Source organism: Python bivittatus, unplaced genomic scaffold (assembly GCF_059951505.1).
Source record: "Python bivittatus isolate LINGU-HERP-01145 unplaced genomic scaffold, Pbiv_v1 ctg000440_np1212, whole genome shotgun sequence".
Classification (NCBI taxonomy): Eukaryota; Metazoa; Chordata; class Lepidosauria; order Squamata; family Pythonidae; genus Python; species Python bivittatus.
The window spans coordinates 705,456-731,930 of NW_028277063.1; the positions used below are offsets into that span (position 1 = coordinate 705,456).

The 26,475-nt window shown below is 45.7% G+C and overlaps 2 protein-coding genes across 3 annotated transcripts; both read right to left on the reverse strand.

The window, feature by feature from the left end:
- On the reverse strand, window positions 1-15,804 carry LOC103056822 (cardiotrophin-2-like). Its single transcript, XM_088142387.1, has 3 exons — window positions 15,740-15,804; window positions 6,612-6,864; window positions 1-2,020 (listed from the first exon to the last, which is right to left on the reverse strand). The coding sequence occupies exons 1-3, from the start codon at window positions 15,802-15,804 to the stop codon at window positions 1,562-1,564; spliced, it is 777 nt and encodes a 258-aa protein (XP_087998513.1). The 3' UTR covers window positions 1-1,561.
- A 2,683-nt stretch (window positions 15,805-18,487) lies between these two features.
- On the reverse strand, window positions 18,488-26,475 carry LOC103056423 (uncharacterized). 2 transcript variants are annotated; one of them, XM_025173951.2, is made up of 3 exons: window positions 26,376-26,475; window positions 24,617-24,739; window positions 18,488-22,008 (listed from the first exon to the last, which is right to left on the reverse strand). In XM_025173951.2, the coding sequence occupies exons 2-3, from the start codon at window positions 24,714-24,716 to the stop codon at window positions 21,056-21,058; spliced, it is 1,053 nt and encodes a 350-aa protein (XP_025029719.2). In that variant the 5' UTR covers window positions 24,717-24,739; window positions 26,376-26,475; the 3' UTR covers window positions 18,488-21,055. The 2 variants fall into 2 exon arrangements, with proteins under 2 accessions (XP_025029719.2, XP_025029720.2); XM_025173952.2 differs by having other exon boundaries at window positions 26,380-26,447.

Here is a 26,475-nt window from a genome sequence, read left to right on the forward strand (position 1 = left end):
GCTCTGATCACATGGTAGGGGCTGCCATCTTGACTTTTTGGGCCCCCTTTCCTCTCTTGTGGTACCCCTACACAAAAGGAGTGGGGGTTGGGAAAAAGAAGGCAAAGAAAATTCACACAATAGGATCAACTTCTTATACTACAGTGGTACCTGTAACGAACTTTTTGGGTTACGACCAGCTCCGGCCGCAAAAATTTACCTCGGTTTGCAAACTCCGCCTCGGGGTACGAGCAGGATACGCAGCCATGTTCCCTCCCGTGACACGGTCCGTGGCCATTTTTCCACCCCTGACACGTGGTCCACGGCCATTTTCCACCCCTGACACGTGGTCCGCGGCCATTTTTCTGCCCCTGACACGTGGTCCGTGGCCATTTTTCCACCCCTGACACGTGGTCCGCTGCCGTTTTCCACCCCTGACACGTGGTCGTAGGGAGGGGGACTCTCCCTCCAAGCAATAGCCGCCTCCCTGTCCTCCACGCCAGAACGGATTAATGGTAATTACATTGAACCTTATGGGGAAATTTCTTTCAGGTTGCGACCAATTTGGGTTGCGGCCAGAGTCACGGAACAAATTAAGTTCGTAAACCGAGGTTCCACTGTACTCACTGAAATCAAAAGCATTGTAGTAGCTGAGAATTGCTGATCCTGTGACTTAGCAAATGGAATCGATTTTTCACTTGGTCTGGTAGCATGATGGTATGACTCCTGCCACGTGCACACGTGTGGGTGCCATTTCTTCATCCCTGTCCATGGGGGCATCCACCAAAGGCTGGCATCACTGTATCCTCAGATGCCAATTGGGTTAGCAGTAAAGCTCAGCTTCTCTCTCATGTTAGTAAAGCCCCATCCGAAGAGTTGGGCACTAATCTCCTAAAATGTCAAGAGGACCTTTCTGTGCTCATAAGGGAGGTCTGAAGAGCCTTGCTACACACTTGCCCCAAACGAGAGAATAATTGTTGGTAAATCCAGAGAGCTGCCCAAATGGGTCCATAATGCCCTGTTAGGGAGAACATTGGGAACTGAAGTCCCAACACTTCTGAAGAATATCATCCTGTAGAAGACTGGCGATACTCAAAATTAAAGCCCTTGAAAATCCCTGATCTCTGCTTAACTAAAAGATGTGTTTGCCACTGAAAAAATACAGGGTTTCAGCAGAGTACCACTGCACAGATTCAAGAGACATCCCTAACCTCATCAGATCAAAAAACATGTGTAATGGAAGAACTCCAAGAACGTCACAACTGGCTTCCCACCTTCACTTATTGCACCTCACCATGCTCTGGAATCGACCGTCGATAACATTACAGGACAGCCAATCGGCACCATGCACAGCCAAGGGAGGCAACCAATCAGCCAAGAACATTCTTGTTTTTCTCCAAAAACTTGAAAACTAGGATTTTTCAGAACTGAACTCTGAATTAACTTAGCAAGACCATTCCCAGATCTTATCAGACCATGGTATGCCTGTCTTCTGCCTACACTTAATTCCCTGAGAAATCTGCAGTAGGGAGTAGGGTGTGAGAGTTATCTTCCCCCTCCCACCAAACACTTTGAATAAGACTTAAAGAGGGTATTTCTTCACAAGAAGATTAAAGTCTCGTACCGTCCGATCAATCCATTGCTTGTACGTGGAGCACACCACATATCCCCGAACCTTTTTCTCAAAGGTGTTTGTTTTAACTACGTCCAACGTGAGCGGGTCTGTAACAGGTGAGGGTGGGACCCCCAAGGCAGACATGATGGTGGTCAAGTTGTTAAGAAGGCCTTGGACGTGCAACCGTGTCACTTTCAGCATGTCTAGAAGTTCACCTTCGGTGGGGTTGAGCTCAAACTGATCATCCCAGACCAGCTGCAAGAATTCTGAGAAAACAGTATAAGCCATGAAGTTCTTGTCCAGACGGTCAATGTCACTGAGGATCCGCCATTCCAAGAAAGAGATGGCAGCTGCCGGCACTCCAGTATAACTTAATCTCGGGGCACGGAAATCTTTATCCGTAAACGGACTACCTTGGCGACCCAGCTGGGAAGAGAGAGGGACATACAGATATCAGAAGAAAAAGAAAGAAAGGATAATACGCAAGACTAAGTTACACATTAACTCCATTGTCAAATCAACTCTGGTGGGCAACTTTCTTTCAAGGTTTACATGGTGGGCAGAGCTTGAGAAAGCAGTGAATGGAGCAACCCTGATCCTTATGGTCTTTCTCTTACTCTCTCTCAAGCTGAAGAACAGGACAGATAGTTCTACTTAAGGTCTCAAGTAGCCTTTTGCAGACAATGTTTGAGACTTTAGAGCAGTGTTGTCCAAACTTGGCCACTTTAAGATGAGTGGACTTCAACTCCCAGAATTCCCCAGCCAGCATGGCTGGCTGGGGAATTCTGGGAGTTGAAGTCCACTCATCTTAAAGTGGCCAAGTTTGGACAACACTGCTTTAGAGCATCAAAATGCCCATCTCAGCTCCAGGAATAGAGATGCAGCTAACCAGATCTTCAAAACAGGAAGCTTTAAAGCAGCTAGAGGAGAGGAGTCTTTCCCACATCCTTCTCACTGGTGCCACTGGAAGAGATTATTTTCTTGGTTATGTCTTGCTTTGATTAGAAGGAAGAGGTCAACTGGCAACAGCTGGGCTCTCCTGGGACAGACCTCCACAGCCTCCCCTTGATGCTACTCCTAACTCCATCCAGCTAGTCCTAACTACCTCCCCTTTGGCGTACGCAGCCTTAGTGCCAAATGTGCACCAAAACAATATGGCTTCTGCTGCTTCAATAACCAAGAACAGTTTGTGACATGGAGGCCAGTGAGATACAAACATATCCAGAGAGAACAAAGATATTGATCAACAGCAAGCTCCAGTCCTTCAAGAGCCCAACTGGTGCACTCAGTGCCCCAAAGGGAATATCAACAGGCTTGAGGGAACTCAATGTTTTCTAGAAACAGAGCAAAAATCTTCAGAAAAATAAACCCTAAGGAGTACCATCTCCTTTGGTGTACTGGCTAAAGTGTTGGACTGGCACTGGAGAGACAGAGGTTCTAATCCACTCTCAATCATGAAAGCTCACTGGGTGACTTTGAGCCAGTCTCCCTCACTGTGCCTAGCCCATTCATGGTGTTGTTGCTGTGGAGCAAAAGAGGAGGAGGGAGAGCTAGGTCCACTGCCTTGAGCTCCTAAGCGAAATCCAGAATAAAAATCTAATTTTAAAAATAAATAACATCGGTGGGCATAAAACAGTGATGGCTGATCAGGGGGAAGAAACGGAGTGAAATGGAACCAGGGCGCTCTGTTTTACCATATGTTCTTGTGGGTCTTCTGTCAGTTTCTACAATTCCAGGATGTACCATACAGCCACCTTGTTGAAGATAAGCCAGTATGAGTTGGTTAGACGCTCAACAGAAGATCTCCAAGAATCCCTGGACTCAGTTTGTACTGATCAAAAAACTTTATATACTGAAGTTCTGTGAAAGCTACCAGGAAAATGACAAAAATGTAGTCCACAGACTCTCCCCACCCACACCCCCTAGGTCATAAAGATGGGATTTCCAACAGTTTAAGTATTATGAGTGAGCTACCAGGATGTGGGTGCCTGCCTGGTCACCTCTCAGTAATGTCGAGGAGGGGGTATCCATCCATCCCAGCCTCTTCATCCCTTTGGAATTCCTCGCAGGGAGGGCTGAAGGCCCCAGAAACAGACCTCCTGTTGTTTCCCAGATCACTCAACCACAGTTCCACCTTGAGCTGGCTTCTACATGGACACTGCAGGCATCTTGGCTGCCTGCCTGGGCCTAGGATTGTGATGACTTCATTCTGTCTGGCATCTGAGGCCTGGACAACTTGAAGGAAATGGGACATGGGAAATACTTGGGCATCCAGCCACTCTCCGCGGGATGAAAATAATGCTAACTGAACGGGTGGCAGATTGGAAGGGGAACGGGTTTCTCTTCTCCCTCAGTCATGTTGCACAGCCAAGACACACTAACAAGAACAATAGGCTAGTGACAACCAGCTTTTCTTGGCGGTTTCTCATGGCAATAACAAGTTGGCTCTGGGTTCTGCCAAGCAGTGGCACAGGGATTCTGCCTTCCGTACAATTTATCTAGGATTTTCTCCTATTCACTTCCTTGGTTCAATTATCTGGAGGTCTACACTCTGCCCGCAGCCCTGGTATTTTTGGCACAGGACAAGATTGGTTCTGCATTTTCTACTAGCACTCTGGAAGGAGGTAGGGGCTGGACGGGGACCAGCTTTTAAGCAGGTTAGGGACCTGGCAGCCCTCCAGAGCAGCCTTCTCCAAACTGGGCATGTAGGTGGGCACGAAACATGCCTTGCAACACAAACTCTGTCCATTAGATCCTTTTGTGTGACATATGGACACCACTACAAAAGAATGCAGCTTGCCTTATGATGTCACAATACACATTTCACTATTCTGACATCCTTGCGGTCAAACACTTAAGCCTTCAGAGGTGTGTTTTCTGCTTTCAGAATTCTCAGGAACTGACCTTCACACCCAGGCTGGAGAATGCCACTATTGGGTCAGTCACCTCCGGTACCCTTCTTAGAGGCATTTCCTGACAAAGATTGTGCAATCACAGAATGGAGGATATTGCTTTTTATAACTCAAGTATGGAGCACTTGATTTAATGGTTCCTTGTGTTGTCAATCAAAATGCATGCAACAGCTACTTTCTCCTTAAACCTTTTTTTTTTTTCTGATAAGATGGAAAAAACAGCGAAAAAACATTTTCCTATCCTACACCCAACTTCCTCTTGGTGGGGAAGGTGGTAGGGCAACAGCTACTGAGGGTCATGTAAGACATGGATTATCTAGACACTATTCAGACCTAGGCACAGGACTGAAACTATATTGCTCATCCTCATCAATGACTTGTGACAAAGCTTAGATGGTAGGCACATGATCATCCTTGTCTTGCTAGACCTCTCAGTGGCTTTTGGTCCTGATCACAGAATCCTCCTGGACCGCCTAGGAGGGTTGGGGGTTGAAGTTGCCATTTTACAATGGTTCCACTCCTTCCTGAGTGAAAGGTTCAAGTTGGCTGTCATGAGGGGAAGAGATCAGACCCTTAAGTGCTCCTCAGGGTTCAGTCCTCTCCCCTCTCCTATTTAACACCTACATGAAACCCACTGGGAGAGATCAGCCATCAATTTGGAATGAGGTATCACCAGTCTGCTTACAAATGATACCCAGTTATAAATCTCCATCCTGGGCCAAATGAAGGATGTGGTGAACACCCTGACCCAGGATTTGGAAGCTGTCAGGGTCTAAATGGGGAGACTTTGATTCATCCCAAGCAAGACAGAGTGGATATTTATCCAGAAACTCTCTAAATCTGGGATTATACCATCCTGGACCCTCAGCAGGATGGTGCTCACCCACGGAGAAGAGGCCTGCAATCCAAAGTTCCTCCTGGCTTTGCCACTGCCGCTGGAACAGCTGGCAGAAGCTGCGGGCAGAAGAGCCTTTGCTCAGCTTAGGCTAATGCACCAATTATGACCTTATCTGGAACAGGGGGCACTCGTGATCTCCCATATAGGTTACTGTAATTTGCCTTACACGGGGCTGCCCTTGAAGACCATCTCAAAACTAATGGGTGCAAAGTACAGTGATCCATATGCATACCGAACACTCTTGTTATATCATGCAACATCCTAGCTACAAGAGCTAGGCAGTTACCACGATGTTTCCGAGTTCAAGTCAAGGTCCTGGTTATCACCCATAAAGCCATACCTGGCTCAAGGTCTGGGTATCTTCAAGACCATCCTCTAGAGGTTCTGTCTAATTCAATCTGAGGGCATAGAGAATGCCTGTTGAAGATCCCCTGACATCAAGAGCTGCAATGGTCGGGAGTCCAAAAGCAAGCATTCTTTATGGGGACTCCCTGTCAACAAGGAAAAGGTAGTTCCTGGTCTTCTGGCCTTCCGGAGCTCCAAAAGCTTTGCTGTTCTGGAAGGCCTTTGGGACTTGGATGCTATAGAGCTTTCTGGTGCCAAAAATGTGTAATTTTCTAACTGTAAATTATGCACCACATTTTTTAAATAGCATATTATTGTATTTTATTGTTACTACTGTTGTATTGGCTATGGTTATTGCTTTTGTTTATAAACGGATAAATAAATCAAAATAGCAGGGAGAAGAAAATATATGATAGGAAATTTTATTTGCATAATCAATGCTGATTGCAGAATTCTGCTCTCTTTTTCAGCAGAATGGGTCTCGCAGACATTGTTAAACAAATGTTTTTAAAAAGCCAGACAATAGGCTTTTTAAAAACATTCGTTTAACAATCACCACTAAGCAGTGATTTTTCAACTTTCCTATCAAGGAATTCTGCAAGGTATAACTCAGAGGATTCACCATAACATTCATGGTGGGCACAACTTTCTGTTGGACCCTACACATATTGAGAACGCCACCTATAAAACACCAGGCAATGCTTCCTTGGCTCTGATGGGTGATCATCTTTCTTGGTACCCTGAGAACATAATCAACTTCCAGGGAAGGCCTGGGATTCTCAAAAAAGTTTGCAAACACCCAGTGCAAAATCTATACAACTCCATACCAATATCCCCAGATTTTTCAGGACAAAGCACTTACATAAGTTTCAAGGAGGCTGGAACTATTGGCTTTCAGAAGACAAACCAACTTTAAGGTCTGGTTGATGACAGTGTTAACAGAACCATCCTGTTCAGGAGAGACAATGTGGACCAGGCTTGCACAAATTAGATAGAGGCTTGTAACTAGAAAAAAAGAAAAAGAGAGAAAACCTTCTGAGGTTGCTTCAGGTTTGGTGGGGCCTTTGCAGGCTTCCTTTTCTTGGATTAGCCATTGCCACCCACATGTTTGCCCTCTTCAGCAAGAACCATCTTTATGACTGCCCAGAAGGAGATCATAAAGCCAAAGGAAAAAGATGCTCAGAGAAGGACAGTGATCCAGAGATGACAGAAAGGAGGAAGAGCCATCAAGCCAAGAGTCTCCAGAAGAGAGTGGTCTTTCTGAAGGAACGTGGGCCTTAGCCAAGCTCCAGTGACACTGATTTCAGAAACCCAAGTCTTGCTCAAAATTCAGTCTCCGGTCTCCTCTCCCCACCCAAATGCTTTGATGACCTTTGCAGCTCTCCTGCCCTCCTTCTCCATCTGTCTTGGGGTCTCCAAGAGACCCCTCATCAATGTGAAGACCTGAGACAGGACCAGATTGAAAGGGTTGCAAACCCATCTTCGCTTTTCCACTCCTACCAAGTTGCCCCACAAGCTCACTCATTAGGAAATGTGAGACCACAAGTCGGTGAGTGCTGTTAACATGGAGCAGCAGATTATCAATGGTCTTGCTTATTATTTTATGTTTATCACCATGAGGAAAGGAAGCATCACCTGAGAGGTTCACTTCCAAATGTCTCAGGCTGTCTCTGGCATTCACCCCTCAAGTACCAAAGATACAACTGAAAGCTGTTCTTCAGCTTCTTCTTCAACGAAAAAAAACACAATAGACCCCCCTCCCCTTCAAAGATCCACTCTATCCTGAACAGCAATGTCACAACATTCCTCAAAACTTTCCACCCCCTCCTCAAAGAATTCTCAACCCCCACAGACCCTTATTTGTCAGTTTCAAACAGACCATCCTGCAGACTTACCCAACCGGAGGCTCATGACTGACTAGCTCGTGGAAAAAGTTGGCCAAAGTTTTGAGTCCTCCTTTGGAACAACCAGCTCCTATCTATCACCCCCTAATGGTGGATGAAGGTAACTCTCCTTCCAAAAAACTTTCCGAGCGAAAGATGCTCAGGTTCTCCTTCTCTCGGTCCTCGTCCCCCCTCTTCTTCAAGCTGGGAGCTCCCTTTGCTAGAGATGGCAGCTGGTGGCTGGTACAGGAGTTCCCAAGAGACCGCTCTTTATAGACAGTCCCCAAGGTGTTATCCCCTCTGAAATTTCCCAACCCTTGATCCCTCCCCTCAGGAGCAAACACTCCCACTGCAAAAAAGGGGGAAAAATAACCTCATTCTTCCTTCTAGCTCCTAAAAGAGGAGTGGGGGGTGCCAGCAGAGATGCAAAGGCGTGTGAGAAAGGGTGGGGCAGTGAGTGAAAGTTGTTGAATTTCCTGGACAGGTGAGAAAGGAAAGGAAAGGAAAGGAAAGGAAAGGAAAGGAAAGGAAAGGAAAGGAAAGGAAAGGAAAGGAAAGGAAAGGAAAGGAAAGGAAAGGAAAGGAAAGGAAAGGAAAGGAAAGGAAAGGAAAGGAAAGGAAAGGAAAGGAAAGGAAAGGAAAGGCTGTTTGGAAGCGTGCAGAGCAGATTATTTCACCTCAAGGCAGCAATGAGCTGTCAAACAGACCATGCATTGAAGGTTGCTTTTGCAAGATTTTGTTCTCTAAGGCAGGACCTGTCTTGAGACCTAAATGCTCAGGGCAACCGGTCCTGGCTGTCTCCATTGCCTTTACTTTATCCTGTGGACTAGAAGAGTGTTTCTCAACCTTGGCTCCTTGAAGATGGGTGGACTTCAACTCCCAGAATTCCCCAGCCAGCATGGCTGGCTGGGGAATTCTGGGAGTTGAAGTCCACCCATCTTCAAGGGGCCAAGGCTGAGAAACACTGGACTAGAGCCATACCCTGAGACAAGGAGATCTCCTTTATTGCTACCCGCCTTCACCCCCCGCAAGGCTTCAGGCACCTTTTCCTGTCAGGTCTCCTTGCCCACAGCTGCCAACAGCAAATGGTCTGGGGCGGATTGGGGGAAAGGATAAGAAGAGGCTTGGCAGGTCGTTCTCGGTGTCCCCAGGGAGCAGCCAAAGATAAAGAAGAGGAAGCGAAGATTGCAGAGGTGGGGTGGCAGCATCGGAAGGGTGTGAAAGTGGCAAGGGGCCAGGCCTGTTCCATCCCGGGCAGAGGATGGGCAGTTTACCAAGCTCCCTATCTGTAAAAGCAGCCGATTCCTTTCTCAGAACTGTATCCTGAGGGGAAGTTCAACCTCCAGGGTTAGCCCCACAGCAGGAGCAACTGAATTTCTTCATTTCGAGTTGCAATCGACGCAGAAAGGCTTCCGCACGGCGAGTGGCACCTGACAGGCAGAACTCCAACAGGCAAAGCTTTTCCTGTTGTTGCGTCTCCAGCCAGGGAGTGCCCTGTTGGATTTCGGCTTGCCGGACTGCCGTTAAAGTCACCCAACCCAACGGACCTTCCAGTCTTGATCTGAGCCATCTCAGATCCGAGCCTTCGACTCAAATCCCACCAGCATTGCACTCCAGGTGTTTCAAGGAAGGCATGTTATTGCCACCGATGGTGTCAAGACTCAGATACTCACACTTCCTCCTCCTGGGAGCAGGACAGGGGTGCTGTTGTTACACATCTCTCTGTATAAATGGGACTTCCTGGATGATGGTGAAATGGGGAAAGTTTAAATACAACTTTTACTAGCAGGGGGGAAAAAACGTTTGAGCAGGAAAGAATCAGTGGGGCATCAGAGCTGGGGAAGCGAGATGGCAAACGGACAAATAACCCCCGGCTGGGTTGGGCCATACCAGCTGCCAGTTACAGGCCTCTCAGCACGTCCTGGCATCAGGTTACTATTTGCATAGAAACTACAGAAGCTGAAGAAAGAGGAGCTGCTGACGAGAGCCGGGCAGGTTGCCATGCCTGAGTCTTATTCCAACTCCAAGGGGGATGTGGGGGGGCTGGGGGTCAAGCACTTAGCCTTCCTGGCCTGGCCCCAAAGGAGGAGGGGACCCCCACCTGCTTAATCGTCCTGCAGCCAAGCAAATGTCAGCAGGTGATGTGAGGCTCCCAGTGCCACAAGGCTGCCCAGGTGAGAACAACTAGATCCTGCAGGTGGAAGGAAAAGACTTGGCATGTCATGAATAAGACAAAAATGGAAGGTTGGGCTGCCATTTCCCACCACCCCTTCCCCAGCCAGGCTCCGATGCCTGCATGGCAGACAGAAATCCAACAGGTGTGGATTATCCCTCCCCCCCCCCGCCCGCCACTGCCCCAAATGCTGCAACTGGCTTTTCTTTCTGGCCTTCTATTTCCTTTTCTGACAAAGGTCTTCAGACGTCCTTTGCCACATTCCCCATCATCTGTCAACAGAAACCAACTGCTAGGAACCTCCTTACATGCCAGAGCTCATCCCCTAACCTAAGAGGACAGCAAGTGACATCACTTCATTGACTTCCTGGATTTCTGGCAGTAAAAATCAGTCAGATGGAATTTCCACATTCTGCGTGGTTTACTGCAAACTTCTGAAAGGAGAAGGGCTAGATTCATCTGTCCAGAAGATTAATCAGATCTGGCAGAAAATCCTAGATAGATTGTGTCATTGTCCTGCCCTTGACCTCCATCTCTTCATGCATATGTGTGTGCACGTATATATGAGTGTGTGTGTGTGCGCGCACGCGTGTGCGCCTGTGTATCTCAGCAGCCAACATGGATGTTTCTTTCTTTTGCAAAAAACATGCCAAGTCTGACAGTAGAAATACATCCACCCTGTCCCCCAGGATTCGCAGCCTCAGTTTCCCCTCCCCAGTTCTTGGAAACAGAGTGAACTCAAGCAGGTTCCACTAGAGCAGTGTTTCTCAACCTTAGCAACTTTAAGGGATGTGGACTTCAGCATGGCTGGCTGGGGAATTCTGGGAGTTGAAGTCCAGTCTTCTTAAAGTGGCCAAGGTTGAGAAACACTGAGTTAGAGAGCTGGTCTAGGACCAGGAGATGTAGGTGCTCAGCCATCTCCTTCTGCTAACCATGTTCCCTCAACCTCACTGACTCTATTTGGAGCGTAAAAAGGTGGAAGATGAAAGACATAAAGCCTTGAATTCCTTGGAGGAATAAAGTCATGATCATCAATACCTGGTGAGCATCAGTCTTGTACTGCAATCAGATAGAAGTGCAGACTGAATAATGCTAATACTAAAATACTACTAAATCATAATAATGGTACTAATAATTTCCAGGCAACAAGCTGGTTTGTTGCACCTTAAATACTAACAGACTCATTCTGAATTATATTGACTGTAGCTTCCTAGCTCTGCTTTGCACTTTCTTAAAAGAATAACTTTAAACATTTTATTTCTTCTTATTTAATTCTACAGTGTATATATAATATCATACGAATGCATAATACCATGTATATAGAAAGATTTTGGAATCAGGTATCATGCTGAGCCATGTTTGTTTTAGCCACAGTTTGTTGAACAACCATAGATTGTGCAGATCCATAAATCATGGGTCATAAACCATATCCTTGGGCTTGCACAATGTGCTGAGACCAAATGAAATAATCATATTAACTAGAGAGTTTGATAAGCATAAAAATAGGAACCTTCTTGGATAAATTTGCTGTCTAAGGCAGTGTTTCTCAATCTTGGCAACTTTAAGATACGTGGACTTCAGCTCCCAGAATTCCCCAGCCAGCATAGCATAGCATAGCATAGCTGGCTGGGGAATTCTGGGAGCTGAAGTCCACGTATCTTAAAGTTGCCAAGGTTGAGAAATACTGGTCCAAAGGTACAAGTTGCTTTACCAAAGACAGGGAATGTGTGAGCCACTCATCTGCCCAGCATCTCTAGGAAGAGTTGGGGAGGATGGAAGTTGTTGTCCAATATCCAGAGGTGCATACATTATCCCCCACACTGACATCAAGAATTAGCTCAACCGAATGCCACAGAAATAGGATGAGTATCCACGAATAGGGTCACATTGTAAATTGAAATTCAAGGGGCCCAAACAAATCTTAGAGTTCTTAGAGGATCTGTTAGGGCCAGGGGTAGCAAGGAATTAATTTCCACTGCCTGGAAATCCTGGGGGTCTTGTGGTGCTCAGCTAACTAGCAAAGCAAAAGGGACTTTTTACAAAAAGTTTCCCCCCTCCGGTTTCTTCCTTAATACCATTGTCAGGTGGTTGACGGTTGCCATGAATGACTTTCAGAGAAATTATGTCTGCCCCAAGGAGGAAAGGAATTTATGTTTTTATGGCTTGTAAAACAAACAAGTTGTCAAACAAGATCCCTTTAATGTTAAATTCCTGAAAGATTATTTTATATTCCTTATTGGTTTCACTTTCTCCACATTGTGCTGATAGAGGTGGGGAGGGTTCTATGGGCAACCTACCTGATGGATAAGATAGTGCTTCTTGTGATGTTGGTGGCAAAGGCTTGATAATGTTGATTATAAGAGATGTGGGGAGGGCAACCATACCTGGGCTGCAAAAGCTATGGAAATCTAACGCTTGGCCACTATTGTTTGGCAATATAGATCAGTGTTTCCCAACCTTGGCCACTTTAAGATGGGTGGACGTCAACTCCCAGAATTCCCCAGGCTGGAGAATTCTGGGAGTTGAAGTCCACACATCTTGAAGTTGCCAAGGTTGGGAAACACTGATCTTGACATTCATAGCTAAGGTCTGGTTGCCCTAGGGATGGGGAACATTTAAGACAGAAGTTTAGCTTGAAACAGGTAGCCCCAAAATGGGACACTTCTTGATTCACAGACAATTATAAACCATAATTGGTTTTAACTAATATGTGTTGAACTAGACAACAGGTTCAGATAGAATATTGTCACAAATCATTGACAGACCCCAATGGCTAGGTTGGCAACACTGATTTAAACAAGTTGTACAGGTGCCCATTTCATAACAATGGCTCTGGGCCATCTACAAGGATTGAAACCAACAGTAAAAATTAGCAATCCTAATAATAAATGTCTGAGATTGCAGGAACAATGAAAAAAAGGCAATCTTCAAGCAAAGCTTCCTCAACCTCCCGGCATGGGGGAAAAGCCAGATAAGGAAGGAAGGAAGGAAGGAAGGAAGGAAGGAAGGAAGGAAGGAAGGAAGGAAGGAAGGAAGGAAGGAAGGAAGGAAGGAAGGAAGGATCTAGCAGAAATCAGAATATCGCTAGGACAGTGTTTCTTACCCTTGGCAACTTTAGGATGTGTGGACTTCAACTCCCAGAATTCCCCAGCCAGCATTGGGAATTCTGGGAGTTGAAGCCCATACATCTTAAAGTTATCAAGGCTGAGAAACACTGCTCTAGGTGGTCAGCTCAAACTTCAAGGCACAAAGTATTCACAGGCAAGCTATCATAGACATCGTTCTACTCTTTGAACAAGTCCAAGACAACACATTCATCCCAGAAGCTCCTAGTATCCACCCAAAGATTCTGATTTACTCAGGAGCAATACTTTCTGAGTAGACCAAGGCATTCTCCCAAACAATCTGGCATTCCTTCAACTTTGCTGTCTGGTGCTCAACTCAGAGGACCAGTCCTGCCAAGATCACAGAGCTACGGTTGGGTCCTCGGGCTCAGTTTCCCCAAATTCCTTTTTGCCGCTCAACTTCTGCTCCTCTTCAGAAAAGGAGACCAAGACATCCTCTTGGTTTAACACACTTACTTTACATGATCTCAAAAGTGAACAAAATGCCCATTCCCTTCCCTCCCTCCCTAAAAAATCCCCCCTTCAAACTGATGACAATTGCTGAGGCAAGGATCCCCTAAACTTATATCATCAATCAACATCTCTGATAAACAGCACAGGCAGAAGCTACAGATTTTTCAAATCATTCTTTAACTGCCCAAAAGCAGGAAACGCTGTGATGATTTAATAGGGAAACAAATGACTGAAGTGTCCCTCAGCACTGTGACGGAAGGCTAGGCGGCTAAAAATAGATTTTTCTTTTTCTTTTTACTAGAATGAATCATCATTACATCTTTAGGAAAAAACGGCATAGAATAAGGAAATGTAAATGCATCTCTTCACAAAGGCCTTACCTGGTGAACTACTGGGTATTTTTGGGCAGCACTAGTTCTATTCCTAAAGCAATTTTTTAAACAGTGTTTTTCAACCTTGGCAACTTTAAGATGTGTGGACTTTAAGTCCACATATCTTAAAGTTGCCAAGGTTGAAAAACACTGATTTAAAGAAAATATTGCCAGCTGATCAGGGAGGCCCAGAGAACACTGACTTTAAAATCTAATAAAAAGGCCAAAACTCAGGTTCAGCCTGAGTCTTGGTGACTGCATAGATACATTCACACATTCACATAGTTTTCTTGGGAAGGCTTTTCTATTTGCCCCCTCTGACATTTTTTTTTTCAGTTTCCTAATCTAGTCAAAATCTTTGGGACTTCTTCATGGTGTCCCAACTAAGGACTAACCAAGTTAGCTTCTCAAGATCAGTGAGGGACATCACTTGTTGAAGGCAGATCTGAAGAACTTTGAAGGTATAGCTCAGAAACGCTACTGTCCACAGATATGAAAATGTACAATGCTTTAATCTAAAAGGGGGTAGTTGGCAGTAGTTTGGGAACCCAGCTGGTGCTTTCACATGTTAGGTCAACCAGACCGTTATGTTAAGTCATAAAATGATCGATCTGTGTCATCACCCTGGGTTTACCCTGTTGTGCAAGGCTATATGCTTAAATACACCCAGTTTCAGTCTCCTGAGGGACAGAAGATAACCAACGTGAGTGGTGGTCAGACACTGGGTTGACCAGGCCTGGTTGAAAAACCTAGAGTCTGGCTTTATTTTCCTTGGGCTCAGCACATTGCACTAATCCAGATAACATGGCTTGTAAACCATCATTTGTGGCTAAAAGCCCAGATCCCCAGTCCTAGCAAGTTAATAAAGTAGGCAAAGAAAATGGCTACTACAGCTGGTGAGGGAGCCACAGTTCATGTGTACAATCACAAAATGCCTGTTTCTCAGATAGCAAATCACAGCTTGTTTCTTCCGGCCTCCTATCCAAGAGAGGTGGGTGTCTATGAGCAAAGTGCTTGGCTGCAGCCACTGACTGCTTGCTTTTCTGGGAAGGTCCGAGGGACCTCTGTGGAATTTTAGGACATTTCTGCAGCCCAGGCAGGCCAGCTAGCCTTTTAATTGTGTTCAGACTTAAATTAATCCCCTGACCCCTTGGCGTTTGCATGGCCACCATGCTGGAAATCCCAGGCTTGAAAGATTGGGAGTGCCTGGTCCAGTTGTAAGCTGCCCCAGATCCATTGGAGAATGGGTGACCTCTAAACGCACAAAATATGGACAACTGAACCAAACAGACCAGCACTGAATCTGACCTGGGTTTCCAGCTCCAGTTCAGGACCCTGGATGGAGCAAAGCAAACTGCCTTTTGCTAAACGGAAATGCTGGAAGGGTGGTCGTAGATCTGCGTGCAAAAGATCTTGGCTACAACAGGGTGGCCGAGTCAGAAGAGGAAGCTGGAGGATTAATGTTGGGGGGGGAGACACACTCAAATTCTTCAGGCTCACTCAGGCACGGGTGACACGGCACTGGGGAAAAATTCTCTTGATCTGAAAGAGGCTTCCTGTCCAGCGAATGAGAACCTACTTGGCATCTCCTGCTGAAGCATAAAGCCTATATTAAGGGCACTGTAGATCGGTGTGCGTGGGTGGGTTTTAGATCTCAGAGCTTAGCAGCGGGTGAACAGTTGGACACACACTCCGCAGTTTTGCCATTGCCCCCGGGTGCCAGAGGTGTGAGTAATCAGCACATGTCCAACAATGATTTCCAGTTTTCACTGGAACATAAGACAATGAACAGCAGCTGCTGAAATGCTGTTTCCTGTCCTGCCGTGGATTATTGGATCGTGATCTGTGATGGGCTGAAGGGGACTAGAACCTGGGTCTCCCCACTCCTTAACCAATACCTGGCCATATCCCTGATAGATCTGCAGGACCATGATGGAAGCTGATCTAGATGCCTTTTCAGTCCGTTCCCGCAACTTCCTTCTTACCTTTGTCTCCATTTGTAGGTCAGTCCATGAATTTCAAAATGAAGAATACCCCACACCTTTGCCATGCTCGCACATTGCACCGAGCCATACTTTGCCTAAGCATGGTTTGATTCAAAGCCTGGTTCCCAACGAGCTAACCCACTGTTTTTCCAACTTGGCAACTTTAAGATGCGAGGACTTCAACTCCCAGAATTCCCCAGCCAGCATAGCCTCACATCTTAAAGTTGCCAAGTTGGAAAAACAGTGGGCGGAACTATAGTTTACAGACCTGCAATGGCTGGAGCGCAGAATTTGCTAAGCCAGATCAATCCTGATGCAATGGTGGACAGGTCAGCCCCTTCTTTCTGGGGACAGAGATAGCCGGAGTGTCCCTGCTGGCTTCGTAACCCGAAGCCCATCGGAACAATTTCCCCCCACTATGACTTCCATGGGAGGAAATGCATGGTAAATGGAAAGGGGGACTAAATGCTTATGTTGCTAGTGATGTCTGTCAATCTTGACACCTTTCCTTAATTAATAAAGAGAGCTGAGGATTCAGAGACGGGCTTATAGAAAACAGGGTGAAGTATGGAATGAAGATGCATTTGGTAGTATTTTAAGAGACAGCGATAGATTGTTAATGTTGTATATACTTGCTGGGGATGAAGGGAGAAGTTTTCTTTCTTCTTTTGGTAGAGGGATTTTTTCCCCTTTTCCTTTGCACTGTCTTACACTATTTTTTTAACGTATTGTTGTATTTGGTTTTTGCATTAGTTTTATCTGTTGCATGTAATCTGCAATGAAATTATTTAAATAGCAGGAAACGCATGGTTGTCGTTCATAGAGACGGAGGCGTTTCCATCAATAACTTTTTGTTGTTGTTGCTATTGCAGACTATACAGATGGCTGAAACATCTAGCTGTGGCACATCAGAGTGCTGCCCCCTTGTGGGCCAGCTGTGCAACACCTGGTTTTCTGTCCTCGCATCAGGTTCGTTATCTGCTATCTGCTAGGCAGTCGTTCAAATTAACTTTCTCTACACTGGTGACCTCCAGACAGACGAGCCGTCGACTCCCATAAAATCCCGCAAGCAGAGACCGTGTTACCTATGAATTTTGGGAGCTGACTTTTTTTGGTAGCCAATCATAACAAGAAGTTAACTCAATCAATCATCTGGGGAGCACCCGGGGAAGGCTGATTCCAGCTGAGAGTGTTTTAAATGTCCTATTTAATTCAGAGGAGCAAGTCTTTTCAAGTTCTCCCAATCCTCCTGGCATCTGCTAACTGCTTTTCATGTCTTTTTTTCTTCCTTCCCTCCTTCCTTCTTAAAGGAAAAGCGGCTGGGGGGGAGATTGAATTGCTGCACTATGATGTGGTCCACATGGGAGTCTAAAAGCCTGGGTTTTCAACCTTTGAGGATCAGGGGGCATATCTGGTAGCATTTTGAGGACACATTGTGGGCATTCACCCCAAACAGTTGCAACGCTGGGGGTGTGGTTCCAAGTCCCTGAGCCAATTGAGCCTGCTTCCCACAACTTCACTAGCCTTCAGGATGCTCATGAGGGGCTGTCAGCTTGCTTTTGTCTCTTTTCTGGGCAGGGGGGCATATTTACAAAAGACTGCACCGTCTTAACTGATCAATAAGAGAAAAGGAACGAGCAGCCCATCGTCTGGCTGGTGTAATTGAAATCTGGAAACAGAGTAGCTTCAGTTGCTCAGTGCAACCGTTTACACAAGGAAAGAATTCAGAGGAGGTGAGACTGGAAATTTCGAATTCCTTTTTTCTCTTAGAGCATCTCAGAAGAGGGAAGGAGCAAATCAACAAGCAGGAAAGAAAAGTAGAAGCAGAGACCAGGGGAAAAAAAACACTTGGTGGTCTCTCATCCAAGTCCTAAGCTAGCAGGAGCCTCCTTAGCTTCTGAGTTCAGTCAAAGTTGACCAAGAATTAAGGGACTCAAGGAAAACAGCAGCCCTTCTCTACTCTGGATCTTTACAAATGTGGACTACACCACCCATAATTCCCAGGCAGACTGGCTTTGTTGGCTGAGGACAATGGGACTTGAATTCTAAGACATCTGGAGGGGACTGAATTGTGAGCAGCGAGACTAAAAGACGGAGCCGCAGAGGAATAGGTGAAAAGCACAATTTGTGATATGTTCCTTCCTGCCACTCAGTGCTAAACAACACTCATGGAAGGTCCACCACAAGATGACTGTTGGCAATTTGGTATTTGGAGTTTCAGGCATTGTATGTAAATGTTCTCAGACCTTTCAAGGTGGCTTGTATTACAAATGGACAAAACTGAATCCTTTCATCTGCTGCAGAAGGCAGCAGTAAAACCGGAGAAATTAAAATTATTGTTAAGGATAAAAGCCCCAGACTGGAGGGATTGTTAGCTGTGATTTTTTTAAAAAACCACCATTAATTATTTATTTTACCATAAAGTCTTTCCTTTGCATTATAGTCCCCTCGTGTGCCTTTTTCAGACCCTGTCTTTGTATTATTATAACTTGTTCAATGAAAGGTTCCTCCTCCAAACAGACTATAAATCTAAATGAATACCTAGGACACAAATGGAGCAAATCTTCAGTTTAATGGACTAATGGGAGGGAACGGGTGTCCATTAAAGCAGAATGTCCACTGAATCCAAGTAGGATTTCATGTGTGTGTTTTTTACAAGCAGCAGATGGGATTTTACCCACAGGCAAACACTTATTGAGTAAGAACAGATTTTGTCGGTCGCATATGTGTTAAATGATACGTCTGATGTCTGTTAAATTGAGTATTTACTGTACAGGAGAATAAGAAGGGCAAAGAATATGGAAGGGACAGTGATTTATTTCCAAGCTGGGTACCAGCCCCAACTTAACACTTTAACAAACTTTTCTCTTCTTCTTTTTCCCAGGAGCTAGAATTAGTGGTTCTTTCCAGATGTGTTGGATTACCATTCCCATCATTTAAGGGACAATTCGAACTGTTGTCCAACGTAACCTGGAGGCGGGGGTTAGAGAAGGGAGTTCTAGAATTGCAGGAAACACTCATTCACTTGGGGGAATGGAGGACACTGGAAATTTAACAACTGTAGGAGGGGAAGCCTAAATCAGAAGGAAAAAAAATAGCCATATAATACATGGCAAATATGGCAGTCAAACCAGATCATCTCTCTCCTCTCCTTAGGGTAGTGTTTCTCAACCTTGGCAACTTTAAGATATGTGGACTTCAAATCCCAGAATTCCCCAGCCAGCCATGCTGACTGGGGAATTCTGGGAGTTGAAGTCCATATATCTTAAAGTTGCTAAGGTTGAGAAACACTGGCTTAGGGTCATCACCCAGAACCAACTGCCATGGGAGTCACTCTGCAAAATCTCCATCCTATTCAGACAAACTGGTCTTGTAACCCCCTGGGGATATCCTGGCTTCATAGCCACGAAACATTTTAATCAACCAACTGGCTACTGGGTTTCTCACATTCAAGCAACAACCACATGTTTCATCCCTTATGCCTCCAAGGGACTCGATTTGTATTTCCTCCCTTGTCAACCAACTATCATTTCTTTCCCAACCAGCCAAATATCCAACATTGCTCCTTTCAAATCAACCCATCCATTCTTCCTCTAGCAGTCATCTGCCCTTGGTGACATTGATCCCATTCTCAGCATAACAGAGGAACAAGATCCAGGAGAGAAAAACCCAACTCCTTTTCCAGCTAATGCGATGTTCTGATGGAATGGGAAGAGTTCTGAGCTGACCCAGATCTGATGGCAGCACTGTTACTCCAATTAAACAGGCAAATAAACTCTTACATGCAGAAAACTAGCTTGGCAGGAAAAAGGGACAGCTATAGCTCCACCCTGTCTGTAGCTCTACGCAACTCTGAACATACTGTCTTGCCAAGCAACTTAGGAATCCTGCAGGGCAGGGCAGAAACTCTTCCTCCATGTGATCCTTGACATGTCCAGAAGGAGGTCAAGAAAAGTTCCAATAGAAGAGAACATATGTAGCTCAGGGTTGAATTGTAGAGATGATGATGTTACCTAGTTGGGTAATGAAACATCTACAAGCAAACCACCAAGCTCAGAGAGCAGCAAGGACTCCACAGTCAAGTCCTGCCTGAACTCTTGGAGATCCACCACCAATCGATGTAGACAATACCAAAGCTGAAGGACTAACGATCTGCCCCCTTCTCATGAGCCTAAACCTCTTCAGGAGAACAGTCAAAAGCGGCGACGCTCAGACACAGATTTAACTAGCCTAACAATTGTGTAGTATACCTTTCCTCAACTTTCCATTCTGCTTGGGCAACTCAGCAACTGCCCACGCTGACCTAGAGTGATGAGAGTTGTAATCCAATGCATCTGGAAGGCACCAGATTAGGCTAGATTAATATAATAAACTGGAAAACCAGTTTATTCCAAGACACACTTGGATTCCAAATCAGCAAATACCAGTTCTGCTGTAAGCATATGCTGATGTTTCCATGAACACAACTGCAGAACTGCTGTACTTCATCCCAATCAGCTGTTCTCCATGTCCTCCCTTTGGTGAAGTAGCCAAATAAAGCTTGTCATCAAGTCCCTTGATCTTCCACTCCATTAGCCAACAACTCGTTAATATTCTTCTATTACCATGGAAACCAATCATGTAAGATAACATGGCCAGTTCTTTATCCTCCTCTTTCAACAACCAAAGGTTTACTAACGTCTCCGCTATTTTAGTTACCTGGATACCAAGGCAACGTTCCTTTCTTAGCAACCAGCTGCCTAAAACAACCTATTCTGTAATCTTGGCCCTAGGATGCAAACATACATTCAACTGATATGTCAACAACATTCTTCTTTTTCAATGTTGCTTCAGAAACCAAATTATCGCCCCACAGATTACCTTAGCAATCAGCCCATCTCTCCCCCTGGCAATTAATTATCCCAGCCCAACCGAGGGACTCAACTTAGTAACTCAGGCAATTGACCTTTTGCTTTGGCATACTATTCTGTTGTGCCGTTCTGATGCTCCCCAAAATTGAATTATTTTTGTTGAGCAAAAGAGCCACCCTCTCCAGTTACCTAGCCCACATCATTCCCAACTCTGAAATATTCTCAGCCAAGGGTTTCCCCCACTCTCCATCAACCTTTTTGACGTGGTCCATCAGCTCTTACAAAATTAGGAGTTATGTTGTAACCATGGTAATTCTTCCTCCTTTGGATCACCTTAGCAACCCTAGCAACCAAGGCGATGATGTCCACCTATCAGTCCAATCCCGTGGTCTTGACTACTGGCCAACTCCTTCCGGCAGGCACAGCCCCACTATGATCCTCTGCCACTTGGCCACCCTTCTGCTTGTTATTCTACCCCCCATTGCCACCCCATAATCCTCATGGAACGTGGATCAATCCGTGGAGGCGGTGGCAGGGACAGCACGGACGATGCGAGGGAAGGCCCAGATGAAGTTGATGCCCTCTGAGGAGAGAGAATTTGTTCTGCGTCCCCATCGCTCGACAGGCAGGCAAATGCTGTCCAAATGCCTCGGGGGCGCGGCTTGTCACCAGGGACGGGCGCTGGGTCCCCGTGTACCCGCTGGTGACGAATGAGAGTTGAAGATCGGCCAAAGCTCTTGCCACAGCGGGCGCAGCGGTAAGGCCGAGCCCCCGTGTGGGCTCGCTGGTGCACCGTGAGGTAGGAACTGTCCCCATAACGCTTGCCACAAACATTGCACTTAAAAGGTTTCTCCCCGGAATGGATGATCTGGTGGCGGATGAGATGGGAGCTCTCCGAGAAGGATTTGTCACACTGGGTGCACCTGTACAACTTGACCCCAGTGTGCGTGCGCTCATGGCGCACCAAGTCTGACCTCTGAGAGAAACTCTTGGTGCAGGATCGGCACCCAAACGGTCTCTCCCCAGTGTGTACCCGCTGGTGCCGGATCAGGTGGGAACTCAGAGTAAACCGCTTCCCACAATCGGGGCAGTCAAAGAACCTCGGGGAGATGGTACTCGCACGACGGTAGCTGAGCTGACAATGTTGGTTACCCAAGGAACATCTCCCCCTGGTGCGCTTTTCCCCTTGGGGCCTGGCATTCCTGTTCCCATCCTGGTCACTCCTGCTGTGTAGAGCCTCACATGCCTCTTCCCAGTCCAGAATCTGTGGAGTGATCTCCAGTGGATCCTCGGGGTCATGGCCTTCAGGGACACTAGGAGATTCTTCTTCTTCTTCTTCTTCTTCTTCTTCTTCCTCCTCCTCCTCCTCCTCCTCTTCCTCTTCTTCCCAGTCTTCATTCTCACTGGTCCTTCCATCCTCTAGCAAGACCCAAAAAGATGATAAAGAAATGAATATGAATGTATATTTTTTATGAAAAGTTTATGTTTTAAAACCCATTTTACGTTACTGCTGGCAGTAGAATGTAGATATTATTTAATTATTTATTCCGACAGAAGAGAAAAGCAAACCTCACTCCTTTCTAGCACTGCAGATGTTACCTAGACAGGTAACGAAACATCTGCAAGAAAACAACTAAGCTCAGAGAACCCCAAGGACTCCACATTTATTCATTCATTATTCATTCATTCATTCATTCATTCATTCATTCATTCATTCATTCAATTTACACAGCCACCTGTCTCACTTTTATGCAACTCTAGGCAGCTTACAATAAAATACATAAAATACACAATATAAAAAATAAAAATAAAAATAAAACACACAGCAGCCGGGCATTATCCAACCGATTATCCGCATAGCCAGGAGGCAGCCCCTATCCCACACCCAGGGCCTCAGGGTCAGGCACAAAAGCAAGTTTTCAGGGCCTTACAAGAGGCCAACAGGGATGTGGCCAATCTAATTTCAGGGGTGATGATGTTCCAAAGGATGGGTGCCATGGCAACAAAGGCTCTCCTTCTGGGTCCTGCCAGCCAACACTCCTTAGCCCAGTGTTCCTCAACCTTGACCACTTGAAGTTGTGTGGACTTCAACTCCCAGAATTCCCCAGCCAGCATGGCTGGCTGGGGAATTCTGGGAGTTGAAGTCCACACATCTTCAAGTGGCCAAGGTTGAGGAACCCTGCTTAGCCAACGGTACCTGGAGCATGTTGCTCCTCCCAGATCAGGTACGATGGGTAGAGACAACCGGGAAGAAACAGCCCCATAAGTAAATAAATAAGATTTTAAAGAAAAGAAGAAACCCAGGTAGCTTTATTTATTAACAACAATGTAAATAAGAATCCTTCTTTTTATCTAAATGTTTCTGTGGCTCCTGCTTGTCCAATAATGTCTAAATTTACACAATTAGCCTGATTCAAATCTTACTGTTTTAGATACATATGAATTCAGTACTGAGAAACTTGTTTTTCTATGTACAAAGGGAGTAGGGAGTGGGAACAGTTTGAGATTAATAGCAACCCACAGATTTATTTCTCTGGGCAATTTTGGCTCATAGCCTCCAAACTGTGCACAAAACCATCACATAAAAGCCATTCTAAAAACCTTTTAAAAAGACTACAACTTCATAAAAGCATCTGTAAAACAGTCAACAGGCTGCAATACAGCTCCCCAAAAATACCCCTAAACCAAAAATACTCAGTATTAAGGATTAATCCCAAATACCCTATACTAAATCAATCAGGCTTTAACCCCTTTCTGGAATGCTGCAGACAGGAAATCCAAAGGCTGAACTGACCATCAAAGAGGTCTCATATCTCACGGCAGCTAATCTGATTTCTATAAAATGTAGGACCTCCCAAGTTGGTTCTAAATGCAGGAAATGGATTCCGAGAGGAGACCATTCTCAGCAGTGCAGAAACTACCTATTCTAACAACAACGTAAAACAGTTCCCAACCATCCAAGCCATCTCACAATCCCAGGGCGCATTCACATTTTTAAAAGTGGGAGGGGGGAGATCCTTCCCCAGAAAAGATTCTTAGCAATTCCAATCAGAAGATCTCTGCAACCGTTCCATTTTTTCCTCAGGGATTTTTTTTCCAGCGAGCACAAAGACAAAAGGATGAACGAGAGAAAGTTTACAAAAAGGGAACAAGAGCATAATGCAAACTTGTCTGGAATTATCCTTTTGGTAGAAGACAGCAGGAAGAGGAAGACTGATCAGATTTTGAATCTGGATTAGGCATTTCTCTGGAAGGGCAGGGCCTGGTTCACACAACACTCTAAGTTAAAACACCTCTGAATTCTGGATTAGGTTAGGTTGACTGTGTTGTCCTCTGCAGAAGCTGGACTACAACTCCTGTTTTTCTGGGCAAATTTATCTGGCAGCTATTCCGGTTGCACTGCTCAGTGCTAGAGGGGGGACCATTTTAACCTGTTACCACAACCTGGTGCAATACTACATCATGGAAGCTGGAAAATTAAAACAGGAGTAGATTTAGCACCTGGTCCTGCTTGAAGTTCCAGAGCAGAAAAAAAAAGGAGGCTTCTGAAGGTCAGTATGTATAAATGCTATATTGCTTAATAGCTTTGACTTGCAGCTCTAATAATCTGGCAAAATAATTATATTGTTAAGTGCTTGGATGGTGCTAGGAAAGGAGAAAAAGTTTCTCCCAATATCACCATTCCAACAAACACACCCAACTTCTATTCACAAGACATAAGGATGGTATGGATGAAATTAGGTATATTCATCTAACTTTCCGGAACTGGAAAGTACTTACATAAAAGTGGGGGCAGACTTTATTATGCCACTGAGCTCCCGCCTGTGAGATCAGGGATCAACCTGAACAACTTTAAGATGTGTGGATTTCAACTCCCAGAATTCCCCAGCTGGCTGGGGAATTCTGGGAGTTGAAGTCCACACATCTTAAAGTTGCTCAGGTTGAGAAATACTGAAATAGATCTCAGAATGTTTCAGGGACTTTGCTGGCCATTCCCTGATCCAAGAGAGTTTTGTTGTTCCCTCACCTGTGCGGGCATCTTTTCTGCTTTCCCTTTCTTCTGGTTCTTGGCGCAGATCTTCATTCACAACTTGCAGTTCTTCCCTTTGCTCCATCAAAGAAATCATGCTGAGTCTCCCTTCAGGAAATCCTGCCCAACAGGGAGAAAGAAATAGGTTGTGAAATCTGCGCCCCCCCCAGCCCAGTTCTACAGACCACCCTTCCTCTACTTCCCTCTCCACAAGCATCTCTAGCTGCCCAGCTTCTGGGATGCAGGAATGGATGGACCATTTTCCAACTTAGGGTATTACAGTGGCAAGAGTGGGAGATAAAGACTAGAGACACCCAAACTCAAACCCTTACTTAGTCATCAAGATCTACCTCCAAACTCTGACTCTTTATAGCAAAACTGTCTCCATATACGGTAAATACATTCTTAAACCACCTCTAACAAGCATAGAAAATGCTTCCAATCTCAAAATCAGACTGGCAGATGACATTTGGATCACAGGCTGAAGGCAGAGTCAGCCTCTCTAAAATGAAGGACTAGATAAATTGAATAACTGCATAATAAAATGTGTCCTGTTCCTGCTATAAATGCAAGGTGAAGGCCAAATTAATAAGGATGAGAGGTACACAAACTGTAAAGCATGCTCAGACAAACTCACATTTTCCAGATTTCCAATCTTGTCCAGATTAAGATTAACCTCTTATTTCATTCTATTGCTAAATTTAGTCAAGCTTGCTTCTTAATAAACACAAGCTGGGTTCATATCTTCACTAAGTCAGAAAACCCCAATTCAAAAATGGCTGGGGAATTCTGGGAGTTGAAGTCCACACATCTTAAAGTTGCTAAAGTTGAGAAACCCTGTGTTCATCTGAAGGTGCTGAGCTAAGATGCTGAACAAGGATCTGAGAATCCCGCTCAGTTATTAAACGTTAGATGACGATGTATTGCATGCTCTCTCTCTCAGCCTAACCTGCCTAGGAGGTCTGCCATGAGTTAAGATATGCATAGATGCAAGCTGGGAACAAGGAACTAGGAATACCGTCCTGAGCATCTTCAAAGAAGATGAAAATGTAAAGGCGACTATTACCAGCAAGAAGATGTATATGTCTGATTGATTGATTTCTGTCCTCTCTCTAGGACAAAGACTTCCTCTTCTCACATTAACCCCACAATAACTCCAGGGGGCTGGCAGCAGCCACAGCCTCCCCCAGGCTTCCACAGTGTGGCATTTGCACCAGGGTCTCCCCAATTCTAGTCCTGCCCCCTGCCCCTTTCAGAAAAGGACTCTTGGAGATCTTTTCTGAAGCTCACCCAACCCTACCAATCATTACAGTCCCACTACTACTGAAGGGGGTGAAAGCCCCCGAGAGTGGGTGCCAAGTGCCCAAGAGCGGGTCACATTCCTCTTTGGGGCAACTTCACAGAAAGGCGAGTTGCGCTGACAGGCACCAGAATGGGGCAGCCCCACCATCCAATGGGGGGACCGACACGCTGGCCCCCTGCCTGGCACCAAGCCATGGAAATTCCCAGGGTCCCAACACTGGTCCTGCCTGCCCCATCACTGTCTCTTGGAGTCCAACCAGGAGAGGAAGAGAGGGAGAGAGAGATCTCCCCATTTGCAATCTGCCTCCCTAGATCTCCTCCCACCTGGGCGGAGGGAGCAAGGATTTCCCCCTCACCCACCCACCCCCCACCCCAGCTCAGTTTTCCAGCTGGTGCCCAAACTCTACCCAGCCTAGCTTCTGCAGGGCAATGTTGCTGGGAAAAGTGTACTCACGCACAAAAAGTCTTTCTTTGGGGTGGCGGGGTGGGATCCAGCTCTCCTGTCCACCCAGCCCCCTTTCTTCTGGGCAAGGGGGGGTGGGAGGCTGTGATCC